The following is a 22876-nucleotide window of genomic DNA, read 5'->3' on the forward strand; positions in this document are numbered from 1 at the left end:
GTCTTCCAGGAGAGGCCACACATCCCATTAGGTACATATGAAATGAGACTGCACAATAGCTACATTTTTTACTCTTGTCATACACTGGTCTAGCATAAAATTAAATTTTGTCATGGTGATGCTTTATTTGACCAGCTACCTTAGCAGGTCCCCTGCAGTCAGTATGAAGTTACTTTTTATTTTCATTTCCTCCTCTGCCCTGGCTTTGCAAGAAGGGCTCAAAACACAGTCAGCACAAGATAGGCCTAAACCAAAACACACCTTTTCCCCATGGACACAAGTTAACCAGCATCACTGGCCTCTGCTAATACTGGTCACAAGGTACTACCAGCAGAGCTGAAGGATTGCTGCCCTGGTATGGCATCCGGAGTGTGGCACATCTCATCACCTGAGCTTTAAAAACGCTTGGTAACAAATGAGTGCTACCTCCTATCCCCTAAAAAACTTGCCATCCAACCCTGCCTCTTGGGGAGTTCTCTTTCCCTCTGCTTTACTATATTGCCAGAAGGATGCCTCTGTTCCTTTCCCAGAAGGGAAAGGCAGCAAAGGCAGTTTTAAATTTTTTTCTGCCCACAGCTGCCAAAGACTTGGTGATGGAGACAGTCTGAATTTTGTATGGGTCTTCTCTATTTTGAGCCCATTATAGTGCTAATGTTTGGCCTAGTGGTAGAAAGAAGTTTTTTTGTGAAGCTCCTGGAGGACGTTACAAACAATAGAGTAAAAATAAATAAAAACCACACTCAATACTTCTCAGTACTACACTTACAGCTGCTGTTAAACACTCATATAAACAAGGCATTTGAATAAACAATCCATCCCATAAACCAAACTGTAAAAGCTGAAACACAGCAAGGTGCAAAAGAGGCCTGCACAGAATATATTTGTAACTTGTTATGCTCTATCCATTCCTGTTACCTTTTTGAGCTGTGCCGAGTTACCAAATAAATAAAAAGTGACAGTAAGTATGACTAAATGGGCAGAGATTAAACATAAGAACAATATAAGTAAATCAAACACATATGGTGTGATGGATATATAAGCTAAGGAAAAAAATCCATTTACCACATTCAGGGCCCCAGCATAATGATACTGTCTTCAGTAGGAGGATACTTGAGCAGGAGTTACACTAGAAAATTCAGGTCAAAATCTGCTTTCAGTTACTATCAGGATAAAGCAAATTATGTCTGTTAAAGTCCAAGAGATTATCCTGGATTTACATTGAAGAAACAATGCATAATTGGGCCAAAGAGGACATAAACAAAGAAGTCATCTCATAACACTGTCTCACAAGAAAAGGTACACAAACATTCAAATGACATTTGAATGTCATATTTTCCTCCTTTTGATTCTAAATGGCAATTGCATTTGACCTGCCATTTGTACTCTTAAGAGCATAGAATCTCTGATTTTAAATCTTAACTGATAACTGTAAAAAAAAAAATCTGTTCCATTAAGCTAAAAGCCAAGCTGGGTTGAAATACTTCAGAGAGAAATGAACTATAAAATATGAAGCAAGACAAAACAAACTAAAGAAGGATAAATGCTGAAAAGGGGCTAAGTTAAAATAGTACCCACACAGCCGTATCCTTAAAAGCAGGGGGCTCCCATGGATGACTTCAGGGAACCAGAGACAACAGGGAGAACAACTACAGAAAAAGTCTCTCTTCTCATCTCATGGTCTCAGAAGCATCTCACCAGAAGTGTTGTACCTTTAGATATTTCACTCATTAGCAGACAGTATGTCACACTGGAAATGATCCAATGCATATTTCCAGGTATGGGACTGGACTCCCTAGGTAACCTACCTTTGACGGTGAGGCTGAACAGGGAGGGTCACACCACATTCTAGAATTGGTTCCAGCAGAACAGGCAACTCAAGATCACCTCATCACATTGAATTCCCTGAGTTGGATATGAATGAATCCAGCCAGGGACAGCAAGATAGAGTATAAATTACTAACATTTTTCCCCCATATTTTAAAAATGAAATGTGATAGAGTAAAAGTGTTTCCCCTCAGTCACAAACAATAGGTCTTAACATATTACCACCACATGTGACCATTATACCATCTAAGCTGACCTTCTGAACTATATGGAGCATAATATTGAGCTAAATGATTTGTATGTACCAGAAGAGTGTCTCCAGAAAGAGACTGTGCCAGTCTTGATTTGAACGTCTGAACTATCCACTTGCTTTCATGCGTAATCATTTCATTGCTAAAACAAAATGCACGCCTTTTTCTTTGTCTCGTAATCATTAACTTGTCTGGCTTGCATATCCCTCCCTTGGTCCTTAAGGGACTTTCTCTGATAGTTCTAGCAGCCTTTTCAGGTTTGGTATTAAATACATGTAATTAACACCCTTCTTGCCCTTTTTGGTGGCAAAGAGGAACAGAAGTTCCCTCCCCCAAAAAAGCATTTTCTTCAGTTCACCAGTCATTGTCTTGACTTTTCGCTTTCAAAGAAGTTGTTTCCAGTTGATTTTTTTCCAACTGGAAGTCACTGTCCACAAGGTTGTGATAAAAACATAAAACCAGCTCCCTGTATCTGTTCACATCTATAGATTACACTAGTCCTTACAAGGCTGGATTTCCTAAGGAGCACAAAAATGAAATATTTATGTGATATTCATGTGTCTCATCTTGAAGACCTCACCCAATTACAATATCACAAATGTTGCAGGTTTCAAATGTGATTCCATCTACCTCATGAGAAAAGCGATGAGATTCATGGAGAGACTGAAACATGGACTCACTGATGGACAATAAACAGACAACAGCTAACAGGCATCACTGTTCACTGAACTACCAACACTGTAAGATCCTTTTGTGTTGCACAACCACTTAAATTATCTGCTGAGTCTGCTTCTGAGGATACCGCTCTAAATTTTGCTAGTGGTGCACATGTGGGAAAGTCATGATGAAATTTGTTGTACCAGGACTCTGCAAAGAGAATGAGGACCTTCAAGATGCCAAGAAACCATGCAAGGTGATATTATAAACATAACCACAGCTGCATAAGTAAAAGGTAGTCATAGAAAAGACTCAGCTTGTGATGTGACACAAGGTCCCACAGAAAAATGTTTTGCAAATTTCTTCATTTCTTTTCCCACTATTTCTATTGCAATTGTGGACTGAACTACTGCTAATAGCTTGCTAGAAAAATACAGGTGTAAATGACCAAGTGACTGTTTAGATAGTGCATCAAATTTTTACAGCACTTGCCACTCACAAAAAAGAAGTTTCTGCTGAAATCCTATAGAAAAGGATACAGATTCACTACAAAGAGCACACAGCAAGTCTGGACTGATGGCCATCTGATTACTCAATAGCAGAATGTCTGCAGTTTCTACAAGCTATTGCCAGAACAGGAATTTTGGCTTATTGAGATATCTACTCTCTAACAAGGCAATAAAAGCCAACAACAATGCCTTTATTTTTTTTTTCAACCTTTTGACATGTCAGCCTTCCCTGGATGCAGAAATAGGTCACCTCAGTTGTATATTTCTGATTATTTGATGCAGTTATCCCATACAGGATTCATTATTTATTATCCTGTATAAATTTTTGTGCAGTGCTATTGTTGTTTATTTTTACAATATAGCAGCAACAATTGCTCATGTAAGGCTCATGCACAGGTTGTGCAGGTACAAATGAACAATGTTTTTACATCAAAATACATATATATATACATATACACGTTTTTGCTTAAATATATGTGTGTATATATAAATTTTCATATATATATATATACACACCATTATGTATACATATATAATGGTCCACAGCTGAGAACCAAGTCACACGTCTTCAACAGAAGAAAAATAAGCTGACAGACAATCTCCTCTCAGTAGCTCTATACTCTGTTCTAAATGAAAGGTGCTGGTACCAGCTATAGGAAACTGGGTAGGGAGGATTCACATAACAAGGCTAGAAAGGCACTTGTCCTTCACACATCACCTGTGCAAGTCCAGCTTCTGAAGCACTTTGAGTCTTCTTTTGTGCCTTTGAAAAAAACACAGTATCATTCAGGAGTTGTTAAACAGTTATCTCTTGGGTGGCCACCAGTGATTTGTCAGGTTTCTCACAAGCATTAGATCCTAAACGGGCTGTAAGGAATGGATGGCCCACTTAGGAGCTAATGTCAGGTTGAACAAGAAGTTGTCTTCCTGGGAGAACTGGAGACATTTATGAAAGGTAAACAAGGGACTGTCACAGGAATGGCATAATGCCCAGGCACTTACTTCCTACTTGTCTGGAGTTACACCTGGTAAATCAAATCAATCTGTGATTGCTGCAGCTTAACATTTCAGTTGCTTTGTTTACAGTTTAAATCCTCACAGGATATATATCTGGAACCCCAGAATTTTTATTTTCCTGTGTTAAAATAAGGCTTCCTTTTGTAACAGAGTGCTGCAGCACCTTGGAGGGTGCCCAGCTCTCACCCACCTGCCTGGAGCAGCAGGGGCACCACAGATCTTGTCCACTGTAAACTCATTTTACTGTAGCTGGCTCATCTCTGTCTGAAACACAAGTGTTTATTGTCTTTTGGGGTTACTATTTGATTCCTGGTGAGCCATTTTACTTTACTCTTTTTTTTACAGTACTTTATTTGGTTTAGTTGACCAAGATCCCGTAAGCTTGGCTACAGATAGCCATGATGCCCTACTTGATTAGATCCCTGTACTCAAATAAGCATTACTTAAGAATAAATTCTAACAAATGCTATCATTGTCTTAATTGCATGAGTCAGATTAACATAATTACCCCTTCATGGAAACAAAAAAAAAAAGTAAACAGTTTATCAATACAGGAACTTGCCCTTACATATGAAAACTAGGGTGCAAAAGATCTTCAAGCCCTTGCAAGCTAAAACTGATCTTTCACATGCTAAAACAATTGGGATATATCAAAGTAGCTGAAAGCTAAATTTGGCTATTTTCAGAAATAGTACCATATATTAATCATCCTGCATTTCTCTTTTTATGATGCTTCCAGCCTACTAAAAGCTTTTCAGCATAGTATAGTAAATCAGCTTTAAGCAAAAAACTGAGCTGGAATTTTGACAAAATACTGCCTTTGCAGATATGTATACACTTAATTTATAAGTGCCAATCTCAACGCACTTCTTCCAAGAGGAAGTGCGTATGTATGTAATTATCATACAACTTAGAGGCTATTGAATGTGAGTTTCTGTGTAAAACCTGTTAGTATTATTTTATGATGGCAAATCTGATCTGTCTTTCATATTTAACTGGACACAATGATCTCAACATAAACACCCTTCCCGTTCAGACTTGGAAATCCTTTCCCTCCACACGGCTAATCTTTGGGAACCTTCTGTATTACAGAAATAGGAGTACTTGACAAAGCATGGGGGAATACCATGTAGCATATCTCATATAATAGATATTTGCAGAGGGGGGAGGGCCAATGAACATACTGTCTTCTAAATATTAACTCTTTTCTATCTCTGTTTTCAGAAACAGATATAGTCTGAAAGGCATCTCAGGATGCCAATCTGAGAAGTAGGACCTGAAAGAAACTACCTCCAGAGATGAGTCATAGTCAAGCTTAGAGTAAATGGCTATAAAATTGAAATTCAAAGGAGATTGCAGTTGTTTTGATCTACATTTCTCTGCTTTGCTTTTTCTCTTCTCATTTCAAAAGGCAAAGGAAATAATTTTGTGGCTCTATGTGGCAGTAATGAGCGACATAGGGACCCCAGGCAGGTGCAAAGGAGTGGTCTTTATTGTTACTGATAGGTAAAAGCCTTCATAAAGTCTTACCTATTGGTAACAGCTCTACATGAGGGAGTGCAGAAGGGTTTTACTGATGGCCTTTCAAAACTAAATATGAAAAGCAAATGGAGCTTTCAAGCTTGTGAAAAAATTAACCATATGCTTGGCTCACAGTTCAATTTATATTCCCTTTTTTAAAAGCTAAGCACATATTCAATCTTTACCTTTTGCTGAACTATCTGAAAGACAGCAGAGCATTTGATCAGCCATGTTACATGGGTAGGTCTGCCCTGTTGCAGCTGAGCATAGAAAGAAAAGGGTATATTAATGAAAACATCATAGCAGCATGACAGAACCCAGTCTTAGAGATCACTTTAAAAAAAATTATTTACCCTTTTCTTAATTTTTTTTTCCCAATTCATTTTACAGTTCTATCAGACTGCAACACATTGTGTGGCTTTCTATGAGGAAACCCAAATCTTATGCATTTTTACCTTATACTTTGCTTTCTTTTAGCCAATTGAAATAAACCCTTCCCCTAAGCACAAGGCTCAGTCTCTACCTGCTTCCTTAACTGCACACAGCTAAGGCTTTGCTGCTACATGGTTATTTGTTATGATTTTGTGCGTACCGCCTTCTTGGATTTTGCCGTAAGGGGTATTTAAACACAAAGAAAAGTTAAGAGTTTAGCCATTTCTGAAGAGGATCCCCAAATGATCGATAAAGACACTGGAGACTGCAAACAAACAAAATATAAAATCTTCATCACCCTGCATTATTTACTGAAAAACAAACTCATCAGAATGAAGAAACGTCTCAAGTCTTCCTACATGATGACATGGCAAGAACATCAGTTCACTACCTGTCCTATGCGGACCTAGAAGGGGTTAGCATCATATTGCCTGAGCCCCATATGACAGGAGAGAAGACCATAAAAAATGAACAAACCTGGACAAGCAGCTATTCCCTTTTAGAGATTGCTGTCCTTCAGCATTTCTGCCTTCTTCCATGGTGAGGTACTTGCTCTGCTTTTGTTTCACTGCCAGAGTGGCACACCTTTTGGTTTTGTTACATGCCATACACAGAGGCTTATGTCCCCATAGGGCATTTTCCCCTTGGCCCTGCTACTGTTTCAGAATTCCAGTGCTTATGATGTAATTGACAGCACATGCATACAAGGCACACCCAGAAAATTAATCTTTACCATTGGGCTGGTAAAGATACCTCTAACTGCAGCCACAGTGCAGTTAGAAGATTATTACATTGTATTACCTTCCAACGAAAAGACCTTCAAGATTTCCCTTTTAGATCAACAAAATGGATTCACAAAGGGTTTGCAAGACTGAACATGCTGGGGGTTTTGCAGGATCAAAGCCTTAACAGTTGCAAAGAAAAGATGACTTTTCTTTTGTCTTGTTATAAATACACTGGGAAAAAAATATTTCTATGTCTCCACACAAGCATAGCACATGCTTTATTTTTCAAGCTTGAAAAGGTCTTATTGCTTATTGCAGACCACACATCGCCTCCTCTGCTGACCTGATTCTTCTCTCCTGCATACTCCAAAGGACTAATATAATAAAGTACATGTTTATACAAAATAAATTATTTCATGTGTAAAGGCCATGAAGTTTCTACAGTTTGGGTGATTCTTCAGGGTCTGACAACCTTCCCAAGTCCAAGGGAAGGATGCAAATTAGACTGTACCATACTCCTTGCATTGACCTTTGCATAAGCAAACAGTGGTACTCCTACTTGGACATTATCTGTAAACTACACTGAACTATTGCCAAACCAGATCTGAGAACACTAAAGGTTGGTGGTTTTTTTTAAATAGCAGTGAGATGAGTGCCTATTCTAATTGTCCTAATAGAAAACCCAGTGAGAAAAGAAAACTTCGACTTGTCAGTGGGTGCAGGAAGACTTTCCCAGGTAATTTCTCTTGCAAGAAAAAAGTCACATGTTTTCTCTTCTCTCTTGGTTCAGCATGTTATTTTCATGCCATGTGAAAACAGATATACGTAGCTAACAGAGGTAGCAAAGAATATAAGAAATCCCCTTTCACTCACTTGAGCTCTGGATTGCATTATCTGCCAGCAGAAATTATGTTTCTTTATATTTCAAACAAATAAGGAGAAATTCTACACCTTTGCTAAAACAAATTTGGTGAGGGAGAAAAAGTCTCCATTATGTTCAGCTCCTTGCAACTGATCTGCACGACATGCAGCCCGGGGCCACTTGTCCTTTAGTGGATCATAGGCAATGTCTTGCCCTGTATGCCCCCATGGCTAGGGACAGCCAGGCACCAGTCACTCAGTCAGCTCACAGTCAGTCTGCCAAATGGAGTTGTGTTTAAAGTAGCATCAGAGAGTGTCTTGGTTCCACTGCAGACAACAAACTCACAGGTCTGTTTGGTCTCAGCAAGGGTTCCTTCAGACTGTTTAAGTAAGGCCTTTGTAAATTCTCACTAACACATATAAATCCCCTCCCACACATCAATAAAATTTTATTTTAGAGAAAGAGAATGAACAGATACATTGATCAAAAGTTAACTATACAGTATGTCAGGAGCTAATGAAAAACAAAGACATATACTCCTTCAGGATAACAACAGCTTCCCACAGAGTCCAGTGTGATAACAAACTGTCAGAGCCCCAGTACCAACAGTGCCAGAAAGCCACCACCAAAAGGATCTTTTAAAGCTGTGGCCCATGACAAGGTTGAGGACAAATTCAGTCTCTGCCAATATGCTTTCACTACCTAAAAGCATCTTGGTTTTGACTTGATAATTATAGTGCACTGAGCCAGCTGTTACTAAGGAACAGGAGCTGCCCAAATGAAGCAAAATGCATAGATGTTTACTGCTGATTTATCACACAATAATGAACCCAGTTACAGCCTTCTGAAGCATGGAACTGAAAGACAGTAAGAGATAGAGGGAAAAAAAAAAAAAAAAAAAAAGAAGAGGAAAGGAAGAAAGAAAGAGCTTTGAACATTTTGTTCCAGTCAGTTTCCATGAATGAGGAAAACACCAGGCATGATTCAATCAAAGGTTGCCCTCCCACAGTCATGCTGTTGCTGGAGAAGAGGCCACTGGGCAGATACCCAAGACATACATTTCCCAAAGCACGCAGACCCAGTCTTTGCTGAAACATGAACTTTCACTGATGGCAGCACACATACATAGCAGGGCAAACAAGAAGAACGGCAGAAAAGGCTGAATGAACTTTATTCAGGATCTGACATACAATGTCAGTATAATGAATGTGACCTAAAGAAGATTGTTACACTTATAATAAGACTGAGTTGGCAGCTTTGCCCAATTAGTACCAGTTCATTTTATGTTGATAACTAGTATACACATATGATATTCTGTAAAAGCTTAATAGATGTCACCATAAATCATAGTCCTTTTTATCCCCTGTACTCTTTATATTTGGAAAGTACTTTCAGTTGAATCTTCTTTAATACTAGCTGTAGACTGAAATTAATGCAAATGTAATTCTGGCAGTCTCTGCAAGACACCAGAAACACATGGACCAGAAAGGTTCTTTTCTCACCCAGCATCTATATGACTACTGCTCTTAAAAAACAAAACTCTTTTGTTCCAGCTACTGTACACCATTACATTTATAGCAACTTTAGCCTGCACATAACTAAGATAGGCAAAATGTAGGGCTTTTCTCCCCTTCCTCCTGAAGTTCAAGTTCTCTCCCATAGCAACAACTACCAGTTTGCCTATGTATTCACCTATTTGGGAAACATTTTAAGCAGCAGTAACCAACACAAACAGCTGCTACATTTGTTGCACTGTAATGGCAGAGTACCCCATGTGCTTACCAATAAGGGAAATAGTGAAAATTGCCATGATTTACTGTCACCAGTAAAAATACTGAATTCTTGTCTCAAGCTGCTTGAACTGACAGTTGCAGCCAAGGAAATGGGTGTTGTCCCTTGATACGCCCCTGGCCTGCACTTAGCTAAAACACTGAAGTGTTGTTAAGCCAAGATGTCACCAGGGCAGCCTAACAGACCATTTTACAGGCAGTGTTTGTTAACTTCTGCCTCCTGCAAGACCACCACCAGCAGGAGGGCAAGTACAGACTTGCTTTTAGGAGGGACATGTCTGATGTCTGATGTCAAACTGGAGAGATACTTTGCCTTTTGGTAGTCTAACATCCACAGAATGGTCCTTGGGCAATTTCCAGGGCTCTGTGTTTCTAGCCTGTTATTCAGAACTTTAATAAGGAGGAAGGGTCAGAAGCTAACATAAATATTTATAAACCAATGTCAAGATTTGTTGGGTAGTTTTTCTAGTGGTTTCCCATGTACAACTCTAAACTAACTTATAGACTAGTGCATTGCTTTCAACATTGCTTATCATATTTATTCTTCCCTTTTTGTAACATTTTCTTCAGTAAGAGAATGGTAATTCAGCCATATGTTCCAGGAATATAACATGCTTTAACTGCAAAAATAACTATTACTGATTTTTATTTTTCCTTACAGAGAAACTACACAGAGACAACACTGTTTGCCTCTGAAGACTAGATACATACACACACACACATACACACACACACACACGGAGATTAAAAGGTATTTATCATAAGCATTTTGGCAAACAACTCTTATGAGGCTTCTGCTGAGTGGATCTGTATATGACTGTTTTCCCCTCCTCAAAAATAAGGCCAGAAATGCCTACCTAGCAGTTTCATAACAGCAGTGGGGATTTAGAAAAAATATTAGTTATTTACTACTTGAATAGCGTCACAAAGCTATAATGTTTAAGTTATGCATTCATCAAGATTCTTTTTTGGTATATTTTGAAAACAATGGCACAAACTCCTCACTGCCATCTTAAGTTCAAAATCCTGACTGGGAACTCTTCAGATATGAGTTGGGCTGCAGCAAATACTTAATTGTAATTTTACTGATTCTGGCCTCCTTAAAGTGTATTATAATGCACTCAAAAATAAAATAAATCAGAAATACATTCAGAAAAAAAAGATTTTAAAACAACTATTTCTCTTGCATTGCATTCAGAATTGTTTTGTATGCCATAAAAGTAATCCTCACTCACAAAATGTGAGCTGGGAAAACAAGTGGAGTTCTTCCAGATTATCTGTCACAAAAAAAAAAAAAAAAAAAAAAAAAAGCCCTGCTGAAGAAAGCAATTAAGAAACCCACAACATCCCCTAATTTAAGAAACATTAACAAAAAAAAAAAAGGAAAAAGCTTGCCATGAAAAAGGGAAAATGTGAGGTCTGCTGCTAGCTGTGCCCCAATTCTTTCCTTATTCCAGTCTTTATGCTGTTTACGATATTTTATGTACTATCCTCCATAAAAACAAACAGGTCCTTGGGGATTAGCATGCCACAACCAGCACTTAAAAAATACTTGCAGTAGCTCTCTTTCCACACCTTCATAGATGTAAGCAAATAAAGATTTCTGAACAGAGGCTATGGGTATCATTTGCCTTCATACTGTGCCAAGTAGGCTTTTGAAATGCCAGTTGTTGTGGAAACTGGGGAAAATGGTAAATTGCATCCTAATGAGGGCTATTCTAACTAAGCATCGGAACAACATCATTAGGAAAAATCTCTTCTCAATACTATTTTAACAGGTATTTTCCTCCATAATTTACCAAATTGAAAGCTAGGACAGTAGCTATGAGCAAGCAGTTTGAAAAATCTGCATTATCCTTGCTACAAAAAGAACTGTGCTTTCACATATAGACCTTGCGGGAAGCCCTAGGTAAGCACAGCTGTGACAAATCCTGCTCCAGCATTTCTAATTCAAGTCCAGTTCAAGTTCAGTTCTGCAGGATTCTGACATAACATTCCCAAATTAGTGACAAACTTGTCACTGACATTGAGGGGAACCTGAAACAAACAGTCTCACAGAAACAAGGGATGTCTTACCACAGAAATACCTCCAGAACTGAACACGTTGTGAGTCTGAATGAGAAGAGAGTACACACATAAAAAAATGTGCTACGTGCTGCAGTTCTCCACTCAGTAATTAATATCTGCAGATATACAGGAGAGGAGGAATTTATTGAGAAGGAACACAGGGGAGAGATAAAAAATAGAAAGAAAAGGAAGATGACTAAACTGTTCCTGTACAAAAGAAAGGGTATCTCCAGACCTCAGGTGATTAGTAGTGCTAGACAGATATCCCCCTATTTTCTCACTTAAGCATTTTAGGTCCTCTTAATTCATGTTTCTTCATTCTTAACAGTGTTTTATACCTGCTCAGGAAGATAAACATCCATCCTGCAAAGAATTCCCTTAAAGAATGTAACATTTTACATAAATACTATGCCTAGTACAGAAAGAATTTGTCTATATCCAAACCAACACAAGCCACTTTTTTCTGCACAGTGATTTTTTTTTTCTGTTACACATTTGGGATATGCTTAGAAAAAAATAGACAGAAACTTTTGCTAGTTTCTATATCACTACTTCTTAATGACTCAACTTTATTTTAATGCCACATATTGCACAGCTGTGCCTGTTGGAAATATTTCGGCATCCTATTTTGTTAGTTGTCCTACAATTTCAGAAGCTTGTGATCTCTTATGGAAGTTTGCAGATGTGCTTCCCTCTCCCTCCCCAGCTATAGCATGACAATGCATGCCAGAACATAAGTTCTGGCACAGACTTTGGAGACGGATGTGGAAAGGTTACATAATTTTGCAATAAATTCATTATGATCAAGCAGCACCAGTTAAAGCAATCACTCTCCTGGCCAAAGAAGTAAGTGAGGAAAAGTAAAACAAAAAACCCAAGTCTTCACTTTTCTGATGTCCTGTTGCATCAAAGCACAGGTTGCAACAAGCTGAGAGAGTGTAATGTGCTTCAACGTCTTTTTCAGTTGCTATGGTACAGTTTCTTATGGAATATTCCTTGTTCTGCGTGATGTTTTTCCTGCCTCATTTGGGATGGCAGAACCGTTCCTTGTGTCACCTGAGAAACCGGGCTGTCAGTTTCCACCTATTGGTGAGAAAGAAACTCATCAGCAGCAGAACTCAATGGAAAATTCCTTGGTTAGAAGTTTCTGCGCTGGAGGCCAACATGACAGTGGGGAGCAAGGACGGATAGGTCAGGGAACAAGGGTGCCACACAGGATATCTGGCTTCCACCTCAGGGTCAGACACAGATTTCCTGTGTAATCTGGGGCAAAGGATTTAATCACTGGGACTCCCTGCTCATACAGGCAGGACAACCAAGCATCCTTTCCCTGTTCCTCACCCTGTGTGTGACGCTCCAGGTCTGTAACCTGCCCACTGGACAACCAAGTAGCTCCAGGTTACAAGAGTGGGGCCATAGCCCAAAAGCTCTTCAGGCAAGGGTTATATGCACCTATAGAGTCCCCAGTTCTTTGCACAGTGAGGACTTGTTTGGACCATGGGGCTCTAAAGTAATGCATGGAAATAATACTAAGTGATTTCATTATTCTCTGTTTTTAAGGAAAAATATCAACATAGGCAAGGAGGGGAAACTCCAGCTTTACTGTACAGCCAAATAGGAAAAACACTGGGCTTTTGGAGGAGATCTGCAATCTATTTTCTGTGTAGATAATACTGAAAATTGCCAGAAACACAGTACAAAAATGGTATTATAGCATGATGCTAGTGATACAAAGCAATCACGGAACAGGCCATTTCACTAGGGAATTTTTTTTATGGACTAGTTGGAAGTAATCCAATTTTAATGTGACATTTTTCCTGCTGGAGTGCTTGCCCTTCCAATCAAAAAATAATAAGATTCCACCACTTTTGATTCATGACAAAAACAAGCACGGTTAAAAAGAAAAACTAAAAAAATTGTTAATATTTTAATCCTGTTGGATACCTGCGGTACTTCAGAATGCCGAAATTTCCATGGACTCCCTATGGTGGTGAGAAGAGCTTTTGACCTCTCTGACCAAATGGGTTTTGAAAATAATAAATGCATAAGTGTTTGAAAGAGACTCCTTTAGTAATGTCTGTCATGAGAATGAAGAGCATTCAAAATATTATAGTGCAAGTGCATTCCACAGGACAAATTTTCTGGTGGTGCCAATATTTAAAGCTCCATTGACTTCAGTGGAGTTTCACCCTTTAATCTAAGAAGGTTTGGACTTGTTTTATATCACTTGCAGTAACATACAACTTTTTGTCTTTTAGAGTCCCTTACCAGATAAGTTCAACATGAAAATTAATGGAAACAGGTATAGAAATGAAAGAAAATATACTAATATAAATTAAATATGAGTCAGGACATTAAAATTTTTGATTCCAAAGCATTAATTCCAGCACAAAGCTAGTAAAAAAATTCACTGAAAAATATTAAAGATGTAAAATAAAGTTTCAAATATTTGGTGATTTTCAGTTACCTTTTTGTTTTCTAAAACAAACAAATTTAACATTCCAAAGTGGGAAAATCCTTCCCCTCCCCCAGACAAGCACACACAAAAACACTCTTACCTATATTTTTGAAATATTTTCACAAATTGAATTATTTTCCAAAAAAATTTCATTTTAGAATACCAACTTGTTTGAATTTTACTGATGATTTTTTTTCTGTTTCAATAGCTCAAGTTGAAACTTGAGACAAAATTGAACCAAGTTCCCTCTGCTTTCTCTTATATTTTAAAGCAGCAAATAATCTTGAAATGCTGAAATCTGCCATGGGAGGAAAATTCTATTTTTGAACAGCTTTACTTCTGTGGATTTAAAACCTCAGCTACTACCCTGGAGCTCTGGAGGGGAAGGACTTGTATTGATGATGGAATAATTCAGAAAAGGCTGTATTATTCTGGCTGTACAAGGTGGTTGGTAAAGGCTGCAGGACCTTCCTATCTCACTTTGTATTATAATGGAGGAACCACTCTTTCAAAGCTGCCACCAGATGTAGAACTGGTTGCCAATCTCACATGGAAGCCTGTGCAGGATCCCTGCACACAGTGGAGTACATTGCTCCACTGATTATTTTCCTCATTTTACCAGTGTGGACTCCCAGTTGACAAAGTTTACATTCTGATCTGAATTCTGTGACTTAAAAGAAATTGCTTGGAAAATCTCTCCCAGGCTGAACAAAATGATAAAAATTAAAGAGAGATTCTGCATTTAAATTCCTATGTTACTGCAAAGACTTGTCTATGTAACAATCATTTGGAATGACAAAAGTTTTGCATGCAACAGTATTTTTGTGTTAGAACTCAGCATTTGGATTATGATGGGCCATCTCATCTTCAGTAAGGATGGTCTAGTAAAAGAAAATCTGAAGAATAGTTCTTCAGCTTTTCAGCAGCCAGGGTAAATTAGTATACCTCTTAAATATCCAGACAATTTGATAATCTCAAGCACTACTGTTACATTTCCCTTCTTCCAGCATCCTAATAATCTTCCTCCTTGTATCTCCAGTAGCACAGGTAGAAGCTGAGACCTGGAGGTGCGGGGCACAGACTGATACAGAAATAAAGAGTGACCTAGAAGAGGATTTTGTTGTTCATCTTGTATTCTATTGATCCTTTCACATTCCCCAAAGGATTGAGACATTTATAATTATAACCATAATGCAATACCATCAGGGATTCAAGAAGACTTCCCTACTGAACATCTAAAGAAGCAATAAACATCAGTTTAAAAGCTATAAAACCAAGTCAACAAACTGTTAAAGCCACAGCTACACAGTACAAAGGCTCTGTCCATCAACCTCCTCTTCACTGGGGCTACAAAGGAGTGTGGGTAAATTCCCTTCTCAACCTGACCAGCCTAGTCAGCTGTCAGGATGAAACATAACAAAATTGGAAAACTTAATGAACCCACTGGCCTGGTGAAAGGCAATTAGAAAATCCTTAATCAAACACTGTGTGTTTAACAAGTTAGGTAATGTATCAAAAGCAAAGACTACTTGTCTAAATCCTTTTGCTCTCTTAATCCTAATCCTGAAACCATGGAGAACAAGGAAGGTAGTGACTGTGATTGTGTTAAGTTTGGAGAAGTACAGCTGGAAAACATTGGCTTCATTGGAGTAAATTGACAACAGGCCTACCCTTTGTCTTGCTTATCTTATTTCCTTTTCCCTCCCCTACTCTCTCCTTCCTGCTCTTTGTTTGAGAGTGGAAGATCTGTACACTTTGATGTCTCCCAGAGTGCCACTTCTTACCGGAGTCCTCTCTCGTTATTGCTTGGGTACAAGTCATAGGATTTTGTATTTTCCTTTCCCTATTGTCTGAGTATGATTTATATCTGCTGTATCTTTGTGTCATTGGTTCAGTTTTGTCCAATCTAATTAGTTTTCTCAGTAATTGTTTCTTGCAGTTTATATTTATGACACCAGGGTCAACCTTAATGTGCTTGCTAGCTTAAACAGCACCTAAAGATAGGAATTTTTCTCCATGTTTGCAATGTGGGCATTATTCCCTGTAGCAAAGCCTAAGGACATATACTGTGTTCTGTCCGTACAGAGCACTGCCTGTTGAAGGTAACAAGCAAAATGTTAGAGTTCTCATTGACTTTCGTTGTTCCATAAGCTGGCTATAAAATGTAATAGTAAACTTCATATTTTTTCATTCATGTACAAAATTAATTTCATAAATCTTTATATTATTTTTCCCTGATGCTTTGCTCCCCCACCTTTCATTGGGTTGAAGAGAAAGGGAGAAGAAACTATTGTGTCATGTGAATCAAACTGTCAACCTTCTCTAAATCAGAGTAACCATTCAAAAGTGGGATTTTACTTACAGTCATCCTACAGCTTGCACAACTTAACAACACACACAAAGAATCTTAATAATTAAAATGTATCAGAATGCAGAAATGCTTGGCTTGCACAGTATTAAATGGCTCATTAATTTACTTAAAAGCAACAACCCAAAAGCTAATTCCAAATACAAAGAACAGTAGTATCTGGGTTTGGTTGGAATATGTTCAAATAGGCTTTGATCTATGGCTGCTTTAGACTGACTATCCAGAGAGCTAATATGCCATGCAAAACTCCAAGCCCAGGTCAGCACAGACAGCCTCTCAGAATTTCAACCAGAAAGCAGGGGAGGGAATAATGGGCAGCTGTGACCATGGAGGGTTTATTTCCTAGCTTGTGTACCAGTATTTCCTTTCCTTATTACTAGAGTATCGAGATTTAGGAAAGATTTAAACCCAGGATTGAATCTTTCCTGAGATCTGCATTTCCATTTAAATAATTGTTCTTCTTTCTTACAAATGAAAACTCATCTCTTGAGATGTTTTAGCTAATGAACAGTGTGGATTTCAACATGCATAATTGTATATAGTATACCCATAGAGGAACACCACAGAAAGCATAACAATGTTTCTTAAAAGCTTTTGCAGACATCTGGATGGGATGTATGAGTGGTCTGATGAGGCCAAGAGCTCACTGTGGGTGGGCACAGTCCTTTTTATATGATGAAAAATAACCATGGCACACAGAGGCAGGAACTCCATCCCAAGAGGAGACAAAAAATCAAGCCATTTACCACAGCCCCATTTCAGATGTTGAGGCCAATCTCAAAACACACAGAGATCAATAGGCAGGAAAGACTCCTGTTGGTTAAAATGGGAAATCAGTTCTGGATTGGACCTCTAGAGGAAAGCTATCATTGCAAAGAAAAGTTGAATCTTCTCATCTTCCTCATTCAGTCACAAGTTGGACTTCATAATCTTGGATGTTTTTTCCAATCTTAATGATTCTATGATTTCTGAAATATATACTCTGTTTTGCACTGTGTTTATTCCTCAGTGTACTACATTTTCAGAATTCTCTAAAATGCTGCCATGAAATGAGGCAAAAAACTGTAACTTTACAGTGCAATTCAACCTCGTGGTAAATGTAGGAAACCATTTCCAGCAAGGATATGTGCGACATTAGAATGCATAATGCAAAAGCCTTTTGCAAGTTGGGAAATAGTCATCTTCCTGTTCAGGTAAAAAAGCTAAGACAAAAAGGAAATATATTCTCCAAGAAGTTCTCTGTGAATTTGAGTCTGAAGTCTGTGCTCCTATACCACATCTTCAAGATGAGAACTGTGACTTACTGTGTCTGAAACTTAACCTCACTGAAAAAATGCACCGATGTCTCCTCTCAGGGGTATGCACAAGGCCTAAAGGCCCTTTCCTGCCAGGCTGAGTTGAGCACAGAGCTTTTGAGCTTTGTGCCTGATGCCTGCTGGGGCTGGCTATGGCATCTGATGGGGTCCAGCCCACTAACTCACCCTGCCCAGTAGTGGCCACAGAACTGATATGACTTGGTCACAGGCAGTTCACACCTGCAGTCAGCCCTGGGCTGTCGAAGTTGAGGGACCACAAGCTTGCCTCTACTTGTCCTGATACAGGTGGGGGGCCCTTCTCCAGGCACTTGGTGAATGCTGTGGGGGTTCAGAGCCCTCAGGGCAGAAGTAAAGGCTCACCCCTTTGATTGCACTGAGTGCAGGACACTAATCATCCCTGATCTTCCTAACACTGTTTCACATCATTACCTGCCAGGACAGATAAGCATCAGCTCTCTGCTGCAATGGTTGTGAGTGATCTGTGACCCTCTGGCCTTACAGCTGCTTCTGATCTCTCTTCTCCACTGCTGTCCTGGTCGTGAGCATTTCGGCTATAGAAGGATATAAGTATGTTGCTGTTAATCTCAGGGAAGGTGTTAACATAGTATTCAGGGAATACCTGCTTGTTTATTAGACAGTTAGCATTTACAAAAGGATATCAATGTGTCACCTAGCATAAGCCAATCTTTAGGTGTTAGATGACTTGAAAGAAATACACAACTAAGTTCATTGGATGCTTATTTTGAAAAAAAGGTTCCTAATAGGTACTGCCATTTTCAGGTACTAGAAGAGTTACTACCGCGATCCACTGTAGCAATTTGTCCATTTCTGAACTGAGCAAATAAAGTTAGTAAAATGAAGTGAGAATTTACCATCAACATAAGTAGGAATGGCATTGCTCGACAATGATGACACAAATAATTTCATTCTCACCTGATCATACAGCACCTTTGCACGCCTGCCATTGCACAAGTGAACTCCATGGACCAAAGCATCACAAACCCATTAGAACACAACACTGTGTAACAGGGTACTTCCAAATCAGAGGTTGGAGAATTAGCCTATAAGCGTTTCTCTTGCTCTTTACCACCCAAGAAGGAGCTTTTCAAACTTTCCTAGAGAGGGCAGGTCAATGCATTTCTGTATGAAGGCAATGCCATTACTGTTTCAATCTCAATTCCTGTGAGTGGAGTCTGCAAATACTGCAAAACTGTTGCTTTTCTTCTGATGAGAATAAAACAGGGACAAGATAAATCATGTCCTCCTGCAAAGTGGTTGGAACAAATCAGACACGTAATTATTGTGTTTTCTTTGCCAAAAGCTGAAGCTGAGTTTCTTGTTTCTTTTCCATTTGTTTCTCCCTTTTTCTGTTCCTACTTTGTGTGGAACATGTTGCACTTGACGGGTATTGTTTCCAGATATTTTCTGGGCTTTTTTTATTAAGGCAGCCACAAGCCTTCCAAGCTGTGGGCACCAAAAAAAAAGTACATCCTTGAAAGAAAGACTAAGAAACCAAAACCAAACAATCTAAAGAAATTATCAGCAACACTCAGAAATAAGAGTTGCTGTGTGGGAATGGCTTCATTTCTACCTGAAACTCTGGCTTGAGGAACTCTGGCTCATAATGGCAGTAGAAAATTCTGTCAAATCTGTCTTTTCTTCAAAATTATATAAACTAGAGATTGTTTGAAGTAAGATTTCGTTTCTATCCAGTCTTGGGAATAAATAACAACATAATAGAGACAGCCACCCCATTTTCCATTTCTTCTTTCCAGTTCAATGGGAAATAAACCAAGGTGGGAGGAGGAAAGAAGGAAGGCATCTCTGAAAACAGCTTTGCTTGCCATCTTCTTAACTCTGATTCCAACCATCCAATGCAACTCAGACCTGCTCAAGGTGTCCTCTTTCAGCCTTTTCCTGCAGCTTGTGTAACTAATGACTTTTAGCAGTTTCCAACAACTAGTTTTCAAAGGCATTTAGGTAGCTAAAGGTGAAGCAATAATTTACTGGAATTTCCCAAAGTGCTAAGCTGACTAAACCTCTGAATTCTATTGACCAGACTTTACACTTTGAAGCTATTTAGGGTTCTGTAGAAAACCAGTTGCTTAGTTTTATTTAGCACCTGAATTTTGTTTCAGCGGACTAGCTGACATCTGAAAATGGAATTTAGATTCCCTCAACTGCAGAAATTAAAAAAAAAAAATCCCTAGAGACAGTATTAGTATTAGGGTATTATTATCTATAATATTAGATATACAGAGATATGTTGCAATATAGAGAAACAGGAAATAATTGATATGCATACACCACATGTTTTTTATAAATGCAAAAAACACCCCCATGCAATATAATATAATATCATTGTTTAATTGGCCCCCAAAGCTAACAGTCAAGAGCGGCTGCGTGTTTTCCCGCCCCGGCCGGCTCCTAAGAGCGCGGCTTGGTCGCCTCGGCTTCTTGTCAGGGTTGGTGCTGCTGCTACTTCCAGGCGCTTCTGCGGCTGCGCCCCAGGGTGGGCTGGCTGCGCTTCGTCGTTGGCGCGAGGGAAGGAAACGAAGAGGCAGGGAATTGTCCAAACCCATCCGCGTGGCGGTTGGGCGCTTTATTGGTTGCTGAAGCTGCGATGGAGAAGCCGCAGCCGCTCCCAACCTTGCGTGGACAGATCTGGCCCCGAGGCTGGGGTGCCGCGGAGGGATATAGGGGTGGGACAGGGGAGGACAGGAACCCTCTGCCCAATGAGCGTAGACGCCGTGGTGGTGACGTTTGCCACAACAACCAATGGGAACTGCCGGGGACTGGACGGGGGAGTGGTCACAGGAGTGGCAGGGGAGAAAACTCAATGGCCGGCAGCCTGGGGCTGACTTCCGTGGGGGGGAAAACATGGGGATACACGAGAATACATGGAACCAGTAAGCTAACAAAGGCTAGAACCCCAAATCTGAACCTAAAATCCAGGATGCAACAATCAAGTTGCTAGCCATAGGTACGGCACAATGTTTCATCCAGAGAACTTTTAAGAATTTCAGACCTCGTTGCAGCATTTTGGCTTAGCTTATTTGACACGTATTTTCCCCTTCAGGAGTTTTGTACTTCAATCCCAGTAAGTCCCTCTCAATCCGCAAGTAATAGTCTTCCAATTATTATGGGCATGGATTGACTAGAGATAAGACGAATCTAGCATTCACCTCATACCATATCTGTATGCTTCATAATTCACTCCACATTCTGACCTTGGAAGATCAATAGCCCATCCTCTGTGGAATGTTCTGCTCAATCACAGGCTGAGAAAGACACCACAACCCTCACTGCCAAGTGCTACTGAGCTCAAGGACTGCCTGTCTCTCCTTCTGTCCCTCAGACATTGACCCAGCAAGCAGATGTCCCTTCAGCATCCTTAACCAAGAAAGCAGAGGGTAATGAAAGGTGCTGTCACTTCTGTCCAACAAATCAAAAGAAAACCAGCTTAAGGGCAAGTAAGAATAGGAGAGCTCTAAAAAATGATCATAAAATACATTTCAGCTGTTGATTAATGATGGAAATAGATTTTCAGAATTGTCTACTTATATAATCCTAGTTTTTATATGACTCAAAAATGCTGAACTCAGGTACTTTACTATATAGAATATATAGCTAAATTAAAATGGACATATTAATTAAACATCTTCCACTGAGAAAAAATAAATCATATTTTTTCCCCAGCTGATCTTGTAGAACATGAGAAGCCTATTTAGAAGTTCATTAACAAGCTAATGCTGACAAAAAATATTTGAAGAACATTACAGAGTACTTAATAATATTACCAACTGGGTTACTTTTATCTCTGATAAAATTTTAAATGTCTGTTAGGTTCAACTTGTTGTTGGTCTACCCTATGCTTGTAAAACAAATGCAGAGAAGTCTGAGACATTGAGGAGCTCCCCAGAAAAAACTTGTCAAAACCAAAACTAACGTATTTAAACTTTATGGACCTCAGTGGTATTTTTGCTGGGAAAGGCTTCTCACAACAGATAATCAAGCTGCACAGGCTGCAGAACAAAAAAGCTTTGGGACATTAACCACCCAAGAGCAGCTGAAAGCTCAAGCTTTCTGCATCCTACTCCTCATATTCATCTCCAGTGGGATGCAGGGGGAAAGCAGCTCCCTGGTAGAATTTAGTAGCCAGAGTACAAGTGATATAGGAAAGGGAGGGACAGCACTGAGCAGGTGAGCTCCTGCTGGGTGTGAGCTGCCGTGCAAGTCAATACTGCCCCAATCACACACAGAATCATGAGGGGCATGCATATATTCAGAGTTCTGATTGCTCCAGGCATAACAGGCCATCCAGGCCTCCCTGCATGTGGCAGATCTGCAGACCCGCAAAGCCAACCACATGGTCCTGCAGGACACAAACTGCTAAACTTCTCTCAAACGTCAGTCTCAAAGCACTGATAGCCTTAAATGCTGAGAGACAGCTGCTGGTGAGAGCAGTGAAGATGTTACGCACAGATGAAAAACAACATGGCTCATCACACTGTAACTGCAATAAATACTACTGTGTCTTAACCAATGCTTACTGTGGGTATCTGTATTCCTGATAATTTTCTCCCAAAAATCATCTTCAGTTGAGTTCATGCTCAGGGTTAACTGCATTTTTACACAAACATGTTTCTGAATAATTTTGCTTGGTGATGAATTCAAGAAAATTAGAAGCAGGGTTCTATATAAAATAATTTCGGCTACAAAGTTATTTATTTCTAACCTTCTCATAGTTAAGTACTTCTCAGATTTAAAATTTCTCATTTTATTCTTACTTCCTTGGGATGTGTGTTTCTCATTTAGCCAAAACTTCACTAACACAAAGAAATAAATCCAAGGCCAAATCCCACTCCCATGCATAGGCTCATGACAGGGATGTTTTCAGAATGGATTACCTTTTTTCTTCCCATTCAGTTTAAGTACTACACATGCAGGTTTCTGTATATAAAATCAACACCCATAGAACCTAGTTTGCAAAGTCTTAAAAGCATAACTTAATCATTAAAATATAAATTAGTATTTGTCATTTACATGTTACAGGTTTAGATAGGTGTTCTGGTGACA

At 39.2% G+C, this 22876-nt stretch overlaps 1 protein-coding gene across 3 annotated transcripts in view; it reads right to left on the bottom strand.

Annotated features, from left to right (window-relative positions):
• Nucleotides 1-22876, bottom strand: part of NTRK2 (neurotrophic receptor tyrosine kinase 2) — a 198165-nt gene that overhangs the window by 53361 nt on the left and 121928 nt on the right. The window contains exon 13 of one of the 3 annotated variants that reach the window (XM_053968840.1): nucleotides 11868-12738. The exons of the other annotated variants lie outside the window; for them this stretch is intronic. Within the exon in view, the coding sequence (XP_053824815.1) occupies nucleotides 12728-12738 (11 nt within the window). The 3' untranslated portion in view covers nucleotides 11868-12727. Of the gene's footprint in view, nucleotides 1-11867; nucleotides 12739-22876 lie in introns of those variants that run through there. 3 annotated transcript variants of the gene reach the window in all.

Source organism: Vidua chalybeata, chromosome Z (assembly GCF_026979565.1).
Source record: "Vidua chalybeata isolate OUT-0048 chromosome Z, bVidCha1 merged haplotype, whole genome shotgun sequence".
Lineage (NCBI taxonomy): Eukaryota > Metazoa > Chordata > Aves > Passeriformes > Viduidae > Vidua > Vidua chalybeata.